At 36.9% G+C, this 14,081-nt stretch overlaps 1 protein-coding gene across 7 annotated transcripts in view; it reads right to left on the bottom strand.

The window, feature by feature from the left end:
- The window catches only part of BCKDHB (branched chain keto acid dehydrogenase E1 subunit beta), a 289,790-nt gene that overhangs the window by 109,796 nt on the left and 165,913 nt on the right, over positions 1-14,081 (bottom strand). For 6 of the 7 annotated variants that reach the window (XM_067011259.1, XM_067011262.1, XM_059083876.2 and 3 more), the window contains one exon: positions 7,207-7,293. The exons of the other annotated variant lie outside the window; for it this stretch is intronic. In XM_067011259.1, the coding sequence (XP_066867360.1) occupies positions 7,207-7,293 (87 nt within the window). The remainder of the gene's footprint in view (positions 1-7,206; positions 7,294-14,081) is intronic. 7 annotated transcript variants of the gene reach the window in all.

Raw genomic sequence — 14,081 nt, forward strand, 5'->3', positions numbered from 1 at the left:
TTTCCATCCCCACCTCAAATGCTACAAGTCTCAAATTAATTCATCATCTTCCATAGACAATGTGCTTAAACCCGTTTTCCAATGATAGACCCCAACTCAGTGAAAGGGTACCTCCATTCAAAATTCACCCAACCTAGAAATCAAGCTAAGCCTTCCCTGCCCGACTCCTACTTAATCAGTCAGCAAGTCTTTCTTTCATACTCTTCCTTCTCCTCTCTCTAAAATTCACCTTTCTCTCCAACCCCACTCCTGTGTCCTTGGTTCAGAAGACCCTTAAATCGCTCATCTAAATTACTCAAATAGGGGCTTCCCTGGTGGCGCAGTGGTTGAGAGTCCGCCTGCCGACGCAGGGGACGCGTGTTCGTGCCCCGGTCCGGGAGGATCCCACGTGTCGCGGAGCGGCTGGGCCCGTGAGCTGTGGCCGCTGAGCCTGCGCGTCTGGAGCCTGTGCTCTGCGACGGGAGAGGCCACAGCGGTGAGAGGCCCCAAAACGAATTACTTGCAAGATCTTTCGAATCTAATTCTCACCTACCTGTTGATCCTTACCTCATGCTACAAACCTCACATACTACTCTTCAACCATACCAAAACCACTGTAACCCCTAGAATATCATATACTTTTTTCTGCCTCCTTACTTGTATTGTTCCTTCTGCCTGAATCCTCAGCCACCTTCACTCCTCCAAGAGTTAACTCAACCATCACATCTGAGTTAGGTGATCGAGTATTTAATAATCCCATAGTCTTCTGAATATTTCTCTATCCTAGTATGTACCACAGTGTAATTATCTGTTTAGCATCTGTTTCTTCTACTGAACTCTTAAGTGTCTATAAAAGAACGCTATTTCTTGAATGAAAGGCCCAAATTAAGGCTATGCCCAGAGTATTCAATAAAGGCTGGCTGTACAAATTAATTATCATTCAGAAAATGTCTAGTAGGCCAGTGTGATCACTGTGATTCTAGAATCATAAAAGAATATGAATTACATTGGAAACATCGGTTTAGGCAGCTGAGGATCTTGACCTAAAGATCTTATTACTCCAGAGAAGATCTATTGGAGGTTTTCGAACAGATGATGGACAACATTTGATGTGTCCTGTAAGACAATAATGGATAGTAAAGTGATAAGACGTTAGAGGTCAAGATAAGAAGATAATTTAAGAGGCCCAGAAAGAGTTAAGGAGAAATAGAATTCATTTAGAGATGAGCTGATTTCCAGAAACTGGCGGATATCCAGGTGCTGATGTCTCTACCTTTTCTCCCTGTTTCATGTTAAAATCCTTCCACATATACCATTTTTTCATACAAACTTTTTTAAGGATATAGAGTTACAGTTTTATTTTATTATTTTTATTTATTTATTTATTTATTTTTGGCTGCGTTGGGTCTTCGTTGCTGTGCGTGGGCTTTTCTCTAGTTGTGGCGAGCGGGGGCTACTCTTTGTTGTGGTGCTCTGGCATCTCACTGCGGTGACTTCTCTTATTGCAGAGCACGGGCTCTAGGTGCACGGGCTTCAGTAGTTGTGGCGCACGGGCTCAGTAGTTGTGGCTCGCGGGCTCTAGAGCGCAGACTCAGTAGTCGTGCACGGGCTTAGTTGCTCCGCCACATGTGGGATCTCCACAGACCAGGGCTCGAACCCGTGTCCCCTGCACTGGCAGGCAGATTCTTAACCACTGTGCCACCAGGGAAGTCCACAAATTTCTTATCCTTACCAAAATTAGCATAAAATTGGAATTCTGAGTCTAAGGCCCAACAAGCAGAGCCAATCTTGAAGGTTTCAGATTTGAAGGTTTTAAGGCTAGCCAGGCAAATGGTTGAGACTGCCCAGGAAAGAATGGGGAGAGGAAGAAGAGGGCTGATGGGAGAAGCGTGGCCACCTGTACACTAATGAGCAAAGGAGAAAGAGACATCGAGGGAGACAAGGTGGGGTCAGGGCAAGGGGGAGGGCCAACAGCGGTGAAGCATGGGCTTAACCACAAACAGTGATACAGCAGATCTACCCATGATGCACCCCCGGAAAGATTTAGTCTTTGGTTCATATTTATGGCCATGGAAGCTGTTTACTGAACATCCGACAGGCTTCAGGGCAAAATTCCATTTTAAAAAGGTCATCGTATATCTGAATACTCTATGTTAAACTGCTTTTCTGATGCTTTGGCTCCATCTAGATAGATGATAGTATACAAGTATGCATTTCCTGACTGCTATCTTCGTTGTTGGCAAATGCTTTGAATCAGTAGTAAAATAAAAAATATTTTAAAAAATAGTAATAATATTATTAAATTGCAGTAAACTATTCATCAAATTACTGCCCTGATAGCTTCCTCTGATGACTCTTACTTTATCAACATGGCAATTTTATTTAAACATATTTTCCATAATGTAAAAATCTCAAGACCATTTAGGATCATTTCCCTCTTCTTCAGATTGATGTTTGTAGACAGAGTGCTGGTAAATTTTGTGGTAATAATGAGTTTATAAGAAAAAATCCTTCTGAATAGTCCTTTCTAACATGAAAGAGTGAGAAAAGCAAAATTCCTTTACTTGAAAATTAGGAAAGTTTCCTTTTACGTGATGATTAACGTAAACCCTATAAAACCCTCTCAAACTTTTAGAATATGATTACCTTAAAAATATATGTCTATATGCACAATTTCTGAGTTCTTATCCTAAGAATAGAGACTGCACAGAAAGGATGGAACAATGGTATGGAAATTTACCATACTCTCCAATTGGACTCTTTATTGCAGACTTATTGCTTCCATGTGTTAAAAAAAAAAAAATTCAAACCTTTAAACTAACCCCAATCCCTAAAAATTCTGGCACTCTTATTAAGCACTGAATCCAGAAAGGGAAAAAAAAAAATTTTTTTTTTGTATTATTATCCCAAGCTTATCAGAGTCAAGATTTGGTTCATCATTATGGAAATATATTAGAAATTAACAATAAAGATTGGTTTCTACAAGGCTTAAAGAAAGTACACTGTTTAAAGCTAATAAAATGTCAGGAATTATTTGGTATTAATATTCATAAATAACGCTTATTTTGAATATTGCATTGGAGAGTATATAATATAAATTAATTTGGGCAAAATATTTAAACGGATGAGGTTCACATATTCTTTTTTGCACAGTAAAATTTTTGGTTTTTTTTAAAGCTGAGGTTACATAAAGCTGAGGAATACAAACATCACAACAAACTAAGTCATATAATTTTCCAAAACAACGAAATCTTCGCTCAAACTCCACAGTGAGGTCAATGAATTAGCTAAACTCTGTTGTCTCTGCACTTTTCCACAAATCAAGTTCTTCTCCAAGTTTCGGTATGTGTCAAAGGAAAGAAGGAAAAAGTTCCCTCACCCCAAAGTGAGAACAGATGGGAATGTAAAATTAGATGGGAAGAGACAAGTGAAGCTTTGGATGACTGACCAAGAAATCTTCCCAGAGGAGAGCCAGATATAACAGACCTCACTCAGCTTGTTCCACCTCCCAGCTTGCTTCCAAATTAATCCAATAGGAATGCAAAGCAGTTCTCAGATTCAATGGATTGGTTTTGATTTTTCTAAGCATTCATATAAATTTTATGAAGAAGCTAGTGATGAATGTAAGTTTACAATGTTATGTTTAATTAATATAAAATAGTCTCCTAATCACTGCTGTGATTTTCACTTACTTCAAACTGAGACTAACAATAAATATTTTTTGAAATAATAAAATAAATGGCTTTATGAAAAAGAGGCAACAGGCATGAAAAAACTTGTGTACACTGAACTCCTTTTATGATAGAAGAGCCATCTGCTATAAATTGAAAAGTTTTATAAATAAAATATGAACATATTTTATATTCATTCTTCTCATATTTTATCTAACTAAAAATAATAAATAGTAAAGCCAGCAATACTTCCCATAGCTAGCAAAAAAAAAAAGTTCCTTTACTTGATATTCATTTTACAGAGGATGATATAATTTTTCTATCTAAAAATATCAATTATAAATTTAAAGAAATACTGTCTAAAATGCTGTATTCTCTTCAGGATTCTTAATTTTTAATATGGGAAATAATTTAAAATTTGAGCAAAACAGAAAATGGTGCTCTCAGTTTTTAATGTATTAAAACAGTAGTTTTATTGTTAATAATCATTCTCTTAAAATATTGTAATATTAAGAGAAATTTTGTAAGATTAACCCTGAGCTTTTAAAGAGCTATCAAATACCTTCCACAAAACGATGGTTTTGGAGCAGATTTTTTTTGCGTGTGCTTACTGTCACATAAAATTTACATTTGTTGATACAATGAGAATAACTCAGCATTTTAATCCATAATGCTCAAACGTATTGATCATTTTCACCCCTAATTTCAAACTTCTTTAGGACAACAATGAAAAGTTCTCTATGTACCATTTCCCTGCCTTTCCAGAAAATTGCTTTCAAAATCTTAACCCTGCTTTATCTTTTTCAATGTTACAAAGTATACACAACCAAAAAGAAATACAGAAACATCAACCCTTCCAAGTGGTGAAAGCAGCTGCACCTCACACTTAAGCGATTTCAGTTTAAAGTAAAGAAGCCCAGGCACTTGGATAATTTGATACAGGCTTCACTTACAATAGGGAATGAGGCCTTCCGTAAAGAAGGTGCTCAATACAGTGTGCTGCATTTATTGTAATATGTGCATGAAACAATTACTGAAAAGTAGATTGCATTATTCAGATTACCCTATATTGTATGCAAACATTATTACCAGAAAAGCAAACCAAAAAACCAAACAAAACAAAACACAAACAAGGTGTCTAGCATTTTTTTTTCCTTTCTTGTCAATACATAAAAGCCACAACAGGCAAACATTTGGAAATCCAATGTTGATTATATTTTGTTAAAATTCATTTTCCACACTTTTCATTTGTACAAGTAAAATCTGAATTAAGCAAAATCAACTGTGAGCATTTTGTAATTCTTCCTCATTATTAACAAATCCAAATTCTAATTCCTCAAAATATCAAACTAAGACCTCTCTACAAATTTTACATTATTTCCTTAATTTATTTTGTGCTCAGTTGGTTGAAAGATTTTTACATGGAAAACAGAGAACATCTTATAATGAATCCAAAACTTCTATCCTCCTCATGGGGTGGGGGTACTTTGAATAAAGAATGCATATGTACATACTCAACATTTACCCAAGACTCCTGTCCTAGTCCCAAATCTTCCACTTAATTTTAAAATCGGTCAATCACAAGCACTTTGAATGAGAAACACTCATCTGTTAAAGGAATCCAGTTGTTTTGGGTCGGGATTTCTCAGACCTCAGACACCCAGGATCAGTGGGCATATTTTGGGAGTCTGAGTATTATAAGGTGTGGTCTTTGTTTTGGTGTCTTCATATTATGATAAAAAATATGACCATATTCTGTATAATCTCTTTCACAACCTTAACCACTGATTACTATCATATAATTTCAGGATCTGCTTTTGATACAGTGTTTATGATCTTGTTGGTTTAACTTTTTATTGTGACTATATTTAACTCATAATATGATGTTCCTCAAACTGGAATTCACAAATGTATTCTTGGAGCCTGAGAAACAATTTTCCTTTGACACGAATCCACAATTCAAGACCAGTAGACACTAGGCTAGATAATCTTTCTAATTCTTTGCCAAGCCGAAAAATATGTTACATTCTATGCAGCTTATAGTAATCAATGGAATTCAAATTTTAAAAGCACGTCTAGAGAAAGTGGACTTTAGTTATAATTTCTAATTCTATGTTCTACTTATTTTCCTTTTACATTTAAATGCAGGTGAAAGTTTTGAGATAACAATAAGATGACATTCAGTGGACAAAATGAAACAAAGCTGTCAGATAAAGTTCCATTAGCAACAGCCAAATGGGTTTAGTGGACCACATATTAACTAGGAATCAGAAAATCCCAGTTTCTTTTTACAGTTTGCCTTTGACTTGAAATACCATCTTGGTGTTAGTGATTCATTCTTGCAAGCCCCCCCACTTTTTTTCCTTTACAGGGATACTACATTACGCTACTCAATGAATAAAATGCATGGTAAATACCGGGTATTTATGTTACACAATGATAAGCAATATGTTTCAAATTGTAGTCTCTGTAATAAGGAGGACAACAAATCTACAAAACTCAAGTATTTTCTTAATTTTGTTAGTGAAAAATGTATATACCTCATGTAAAAACAACAGCAAAATTTTTTATCATAATTATGAATTCTTCTGATCTAGTTTTAAAAATATTTGTTTAAATTTGATTCATCTAATTTTAAAACATTTATCACATTGTCAGTTCATACTTAAAGATATTTTATTGGTAGAAATCATTAGTGCTCATATATCATAATTTTATATCAAGTTTTTAACCATATACTCTTAAAGGAATTTTCAATTTATATGTATCTTAACAATAAAATCATCTTACCACCAGTAAAGAGAAGTAAAATGTTTGTTAGCTGCAAAGATACTCTGAATTCAAAATGCATACAAACTTTCTATTTAAAATATAGTTATTTAATTTTTAATTTAAAAAGTTAGGAAAAATGAAACATTTAAGTCATCTTATTCCCATCTATGATATAAATGTGAATGAAAGTTTTAAGTAAAAATTCTCCATAAAGAGGTTTGTAGAATTTTTTCCTGATATGCAGCATCTTAACTGAACCCTTTTTAAAAAGAAATGTTTGTAAACCATTCCTAAAGTGTCATCAATAGCATATGATTAATCAAATTAATGAATTAAATTATTGATTGTGAAATTAGTTACTGAATTTAACTTACTGACTTTTGACAGATTCATTTTTTTCTACGGTAAAGACTGTTAAAATCAATTTTATAAATCAAACGTTTCATGGTAACATTCATCATGATAAGTTTTATTAAAAGAGAAATATCCCATTCAAATTTAAGAGTTTTCTTTTCCTCTTATCCTAGCAAACATAACTGACATTAGTTTACTAAGATTATTTCAAACCTCCTTCTTCCTATTAAGGAATTTTCAGCTTTTAAGATTTCTTTTCTAGAAGATGTAATTAGACCATTATCTAAAGGACAGTGAATTGGAGTCAGACGGAAAAATGTACATTTCTAAACAGTGCATGCTTTTATATATTGTGATAAGTCATTTTTTTCTTGGAATAGACACATGCAAATGCACAAACGCTCACATCAGTGCCAAAAAGTTACTCTACCTGAACGGTCGAGCTGATCTCAGAGGCAAAGCCGCCCGTCAAGGGTGCCTCGTGACTAACTAGCAGTCGCCCTGTTTTGATCACAGACTGAAAGAGAAAAGGAAAGTCTAATGTTGAAGAGAAAACATATTTTCAAGTATATGATGGTAGTTTTGATTAAGTAATAAAAATAAATTACTTAAATCCAATAAATAATTAAAAATTAGCAATTCAATTTTATGCCAAATAAGTTGTAACTCCCTTTCAGCTGGACTGTTCTTTGATCTTTGCACTGTTAAAAAATTTTTCAGTAGATAATCCTAGTGCAGAAGAAAAATGAGATTTGTAATTCTATGTATGTCATAAAAAATGCCTTCTATTATATTTTTGTGTTATAAACCGAATATGTATTTCACATTTTTGTATCTGAATATCATTTTTTTCCTCATATAGCTCTAAGAATGAAAGTGCCTTTTTGTTCCTTTGGGAGTATATTTGCATATAAATAAATAGTCTTAGGACATTTTTTGTGTGGAGAAGGAAAACACAAAAATAGTATGTAAAAACTGTAGCAAAGGAAAAGCTCAAGCCACTAGACATTCAAGGAAACTGAGCATTAAGAAATCACCGGGAAAGTAAAAGGGTTACAACTCTCATCGTTCAAGTGTATTGAAATATGGTTAACGACCACAACTCCATTTTAAACGAGAAAATGTCACAGAAAATAAGGATGTATGCTCCACACTGGCTTGGTGTGCTTGTTCCCACTGTGCATGACACGCTGTACAATAATAAAGCAAAAAGTATAGCTATGATATCACAGCAGGATGCCAATGTGGAGGAGGGTAAAAAATATTAAAACCAACAGCAAGTCCCTGCTCAAAATATGTTACACAATTACCATATTACAAAGGAGAAGTGTAACTTCTCCTCTACATTTCTAATAATTTTGTATCACCTTCTTTAAATTCTACATTACTCTTTTAGGAACACGAAATAAAAATCTTCCAAACAAAAAACTTACAGGCAGACCTGGTTTTATTGCCCTTCACTTCACTGTGCTTTGCACATAACTGCAGTTTTTACAAACTGAACCCTGCACTGTAAGAGGATGGTTAGCGTTTTCTTTTTAGCAATAAAGTATTTTTTAAATTAAGATATGTACATTTTTTTTAGACATAATGCTATCACACAGACTACAGTCTAGTATAAGCATAACTTTCATATGCACTCGGAAGCCAAAAAATTTGTGTGACTCACTTTATTGCAACATTCTCTTTATTTTGGAGGTCTGGAACCGAACCCTCAATATTTCCAAGGTATGCCTGCATATAAATTAAAATATTGCCTTCATTCTAGGCAATTAGGGTTTAGAATTTCAAAAGCGTGTAGCAGTTTCAGCCAGCAGATGTTAAACTCCAAGATATGGCCAGTAGCCATGACAAAAATAAGTTACCGTATCTACTAAGTACATAGTGACTTAAGAATATGAAATTTTATGAACACCTTAATGAATGCCATCCCCGCCAATGAAATATTAACCTTGGAATATGCTGGTATTTGAATTTATGACTGTGGTTAATTATGCCAATGTGAAAGTCACAAATTAAATTCCAGCGCACCTGGTTAGAAATATAAAGAGACAAAAATATTCTACAATCACGAAAAAAACAAATGTATTCCCAAAGTATTCCCTAAAAAGATGTTCAGACTAAGGACTGCCGATTAAAGAAACAGATTTGACAATCAGAACTTTCTTATAGCTCTGAATTCCAGAACTCTGCCAACATAAGAGCATCTAGGAATGATATAGCCCAAATCCATCCCAGCTAGATGGTACAACCCAGCTAGAGGGCAGAAATGAGAAACAGCTATAAAAATGCTGCTGTTCCCCTCAAACCCCACACAACAGAGTTGTGCTTTTTATCTGAACTGAGGCCAATCCAAGATCAAATGACAACCCAATAAGCAACCAAGGCAAATGTTCTAGGCTTCCTCTAGCCTGCAGAATGTAGTCGGGAAACTAAGCACAGATGTACCCAGGACAAAAGCTACCAACCCTTGGAGTCCATGCAACATGATGTGCAAAGCAGATAAAATCTGTCAGCAGGAGAAAAGCTAAATAAACCAAGATACATCAATACAGCAGAGTATCATACAGCCATGAAAAAGACCGAGGCCATGGAACAGTGCCCATGATAATTTAATTGGTAAAATAAGCAAATTGCAGAATAATATGATCTCATGATCTCATTTTTGTGAAAAACGGACATCAGTAAACATAGCTATATATATTGAGCCAACATGTGTAAATCGTCTGGAAGGATTCGTTCCAAACTATCAAAACTTGTTTCTCCTGAAGATTGACAGTGAAGGAATTGTAGGGAAAGAACTTTTGGTTTCGCTTTACTTTAAATGAAAAGTATTTTTATATTATTGAAAATATTCCCAATAAGTCTAAAATAAATAAAAATAAAGGGGAAGCCCTTTTAAATTAATGCTGAAGGTAACAAATACATGTGACATTGCAGTCATAACCTCAAAACACGTAATTTTTTTATGGTATCTTAGGACTAGCTTCAGATACAAGGGAACCCTGAGGTCCCAAACCCCAGCAGCAAAGAGGCACAGTGAAAACATAGGGAATCAGCCACCCACCCACCCCCGTGCCAGGCTCTGTATGATAGCTGTATGTCGAGATCATATCCAGCTCATCTCTTGACCTTCAAGCTGTTGGACCCCAGACAAAATGGGAAATCAACTATTGGTATCGAAGAAAGGGAAGTTCTTCAACAGCTCTGCAAGTGTGTTAGGTAAACATGCGAGTTCTTGGATCAGGAACTGTATGCTGACAGTTCTGGAAGGAATTCCGGAAATTTCTAAAACACCAAGAGCTGAAGGGCAGACACAGGATGAGAAGTAATAATGCTATGAGGCTCTAGAAACTGTCAAAGCAAGCAAACCAGTGAGAGAGAGAGGGGACAGCAACACAAGAGGAGACAGAAATGATGATCAAAACCATAAACAACTGATTGTCACAGGAGCTGCTGCGTGTTAGGCTCTGAGCTGAGTATTCTACTTTACTTCATTGAATTGTGAAAGCATCTACATTTCATTTCTGCTTCTTAAAATCATCTAGTACCTGAAAAGTATTAAAATATATAAAATTAAATTACAGCAAAATTCTGAAAAATGCCTAAATATAGACATAACACTGACGTTTCAAAGAATTAGCATACATCATGAAAGGCTGAGACTATAATAGAATCCCATGATTTTGTAAGGTATAATACAAATTCAACTTAGTATGTGCTTTTTATCATTCACAATTTCAGCTTACTAAAATTTCTGAAGATAGCTTCTTTTCTATTCTGGAAATTGTTCACACTTTGTTAATATTATGATAATGAGACCACTGCAAATATACACAGTTGAAGAGACTGTTACTCTTTCCATGCTTTGTGATTCAACTAGACATTCTGATTAATCTACGTCTTTTGTCAACTTTAACAGGCATTTCATTTTCATACATTTAGGCACAATGACATCCAACTGCCAGGAAATTTTTCTAGCCAAATTTAGCATTTTGACCTACTTAGAGAGTAAAAATATGGTGCCTTTCAATGGAGATAGCCATTAACCTTTTAAAAATAAATCACTATACATATAAACGCTAATAAGGGTTTAAAATTCCTTTTCTTTAGAAAAAAAGTGATATTTCAAGTTTCAAGTTTTCTTCTGAGATAAATGTAATTCACCGCTTGAAAAAAAAATTTTAAGAGTTTAAACAACTTTTCAATATGAAAGCTAAACCTATCACAGCCAAGAAAGATCACATAAGGCTGGATTTTCCAGTATCTGCCTCTTCAACTTCTTGCCACTAAGATCTGCTCCAGGATTCTGGACTTCCCCAGAGGGAGTAGCGGTGAGTTAAGAGCAGCTAATGGCACCAGGGAAAGCTGAACCAGTTCAAGATGAGGACCCATCTCTGTGTCCCCTACCTTGAAACAAAACGGCTTTGTTCCCTACAGGGCCTTGAGAAATTTGTCAAGAAAACTTAAAAAACAATCCTGAAAGGCAAGGAGTGAAATAGCCTACGGCTGTTAAGTTGGTAAGCACTGGTCTGCTCTGGATTTCTCCCAGAGATTCTCACTCTTTCTGTCATCCCCTCCCCCAAGGGCATCTGCAACACCCGGTTCAAGAGGAGCCATCAAAATCTTTTTTTTTTTTTTTTTTTTATGTGATATACGGGCCTCTCACTGCTGTGGCCTCTCCCGTTGTGGGGCACAGGCTCCGGACGCGCAGGCTCAGCGGCCATGGCTCACGGGCCCAGCCGCTCCGCGGCACGTGGGATCTTCCCGGACCGGGGCACGAACCCGCGTCCCCTGCATCGGCAGGCGGACCCTCAACCACTGCGCCACCAGGGAAGCCCCAAAATCTTAATGCTGAGCACACAATGGCATGGCCGACAACCAACGGACTGCGACCCCCCGTTCTCATGGAAACCTTAAGATACCCTGTTCCTGCTCTGGCCACTTCATGACCTTTCCCCATTCTCCATCTTCGGGCCACACATCATTACTAATGGCCATAATGTCAAGTTATCTACGAGGGACACCTAGCCCAACGCTCAGACCATGGTAGCCACTCAAGAGAAGTTAACTAGATAAAAATTTATTAAAATAATTTAACTAGGACTTCCCTGGTGGCGCAGTGGTTGACAGTCCGCCTGCCGATGCAGGGGATGCGGGTTCGTGCCCCAGTCCGGTAAGATCCCACGTGCCGCGGAGCGGCTGGGCCCGTGAGCCATGGCCGCTGCGCCTGCGCGTCCGGAGCCTGTGCTCCGCAACGGGAGAGGCCACAGCAGTGAGAGGCCCGCGTACCGCAAAAAAAAAAAAAAAAAAAAAAAAAAAATTAACTATATTAAACACGCCCTTCTTTAATGTCCTGAAGCTACTGCTTTCTTAGCAAAGTCCTTTTTTTAAATTGAAGTACAGTTGATTTTCAACGCTGTGTTAGTTTCAGGTGTACAGCAGAGTGATTCAGTTATATATATGTATGTGTGTGTGTATATATATATATTCTTTTCCAGATTCTTTTCCCTTAGATGTTATTACAAAACATTGTGCAAAATCCATTTTTAAGACAGAGCAAAAGCGTACTTCAACACATCCCAGAACAATGTAAATATGAAATAATAGACTCCAAATTAAGGACATTTTAATGGAGCTTTAGCAATAAGATATCTGTGGTAATAGCAGAGTTGCTAAGTTAAACTCCATTCAAATGACTGCACAGATTCTGGCTGCCCAAACTCGGGACGCGTGTTTTAGTGAATGCAGCCTCTAAAGATTTTAACCCAATCCAACCAGGAAAACTGTTAAGCTGTCATTCCAGGAGAAAATGATACAGAAAGGCAGACCATTAAGCTGGCATGTGCCTGAAAGTGCAACACACATTCAAAAAGCAGAAGTGTAGTTTTTATCTCTTACTCAAAACCTATGGCAAGATTTTCTTCCTACAAAGTAATTCCACCTGACCAACACCAAGTTCAGTGGTCTATTCTGATGGCTGATAAGATAAAGTAGGGAAGGCAACACTTTGGATAGGCAATTTACAGCCCTTTTAACATTTTCTATCTGAATAAAAGCTAATGAAAAGCAAAAGAAACATCAAAGCTGGCCTTTACCAGTTCCTTCTGAAATCAAATCTGCTTATAAATACATATGAGTGGAAGTAATAGTAGAGTCGTACACCTTTGTTTCATCAATCAAGAGCATGTTCATAACAATTATATAATGTAGATGCATTAAGGACATGATTTTAATTAGCCTCAAATATTTTTTCAGATAAATTAAGTTTCGGAAATGTTTTCTTGTCTAGTAGCCAAATGCATTTGACACGTTAGCTAGAAAAACTTCACAATCACAAGCTAACAATGTGTTAAAATATGCCTAGAAACTATGATTGGTCAGCAGTCAGACCACTGGCTGATACTCCTCTGGAGAAATACCAACACTAAAAGAGAGAGAGGAGTCATGAACCCCAGAGATGGTTCGGAAAAGTCCATTTGGGCAAGGCTCTTGGTGATGGGGTTACAAAGAGTTTGGTATCGTAGGAAATTGGTGTAAATGGAGAAACAGTAAATCCTCAGAGCTTTCTCACCCATGTGGAAAAAGTAGGTAAGGGAGCAAGCAGAGCATAAAGAGAACTGAATACAGTCAACAGAAGAAGAATGAGCAAATCACTCTAACAAAGGCATGAAGTGTTTGGGAAAATTTCAGACATCCTCGCTGGTTCCCTCTTGCCTGAACTATTGGTATAATCAGAGCTGACGAGCCCAGGAAAAACCGCTTCTGCAAAAACTAAAAGCAGACATCTTTCTGAAAGCTACTTCCAAAACACGTCAGACAAACGTGCTGCTGTCAATCAACCTTACCTTACCAGTTTGTCTCTTCACAGGCCCTCCAGGCTCCAGTCACGTCAGGCTACTCCCTACTCCACGACCGTGACCCAAGCTTACCTGCCTCTGACTTCCTTCCCCAAATTCTGGAAGTTAACCCTAACCCTAACCCTAACCCTCTCAAGATCCATCTTACACAACTCCTCCCTCCCTGGTCTCCCCAACTAGGTAGGTTTTCCCTTATTTTAAACCCTATGTTACCCTTTTCCTTCTTTTTCTTATCATATTATATACCTCCTAGCAATCACTTCCTAATAGAATCGGAGGTCGCTGACAAGGCAAGGATATTCTATGAGTCCTAAAACCAGGGTTCAAAGGCAAGAATCAGGCACTAGGTCAAGGCAGCACGCACTGCTATACCTCTTAGGAACACTAGCAATTTACCTTGTAGAAGAGCCCTGAGTACATCTGTCCTATTAGCCCTTCCAACCAC

Source organism: Kogia breviceps, chromosome 13, assembly GCF_026419965.1.
Source record: "Kogia breviceps isolate mKogBre1 chromosome 13, mKogBre1 haplotype 1, whole genome shotgun sequence".
Classification (NCBI taxonomy): domain Eukaryota; kingdom Metazoa; phylum Chordata; class Mammalia; order Artiodactyla; family Physeteridae; genus Kogia; species Kogia breviceps.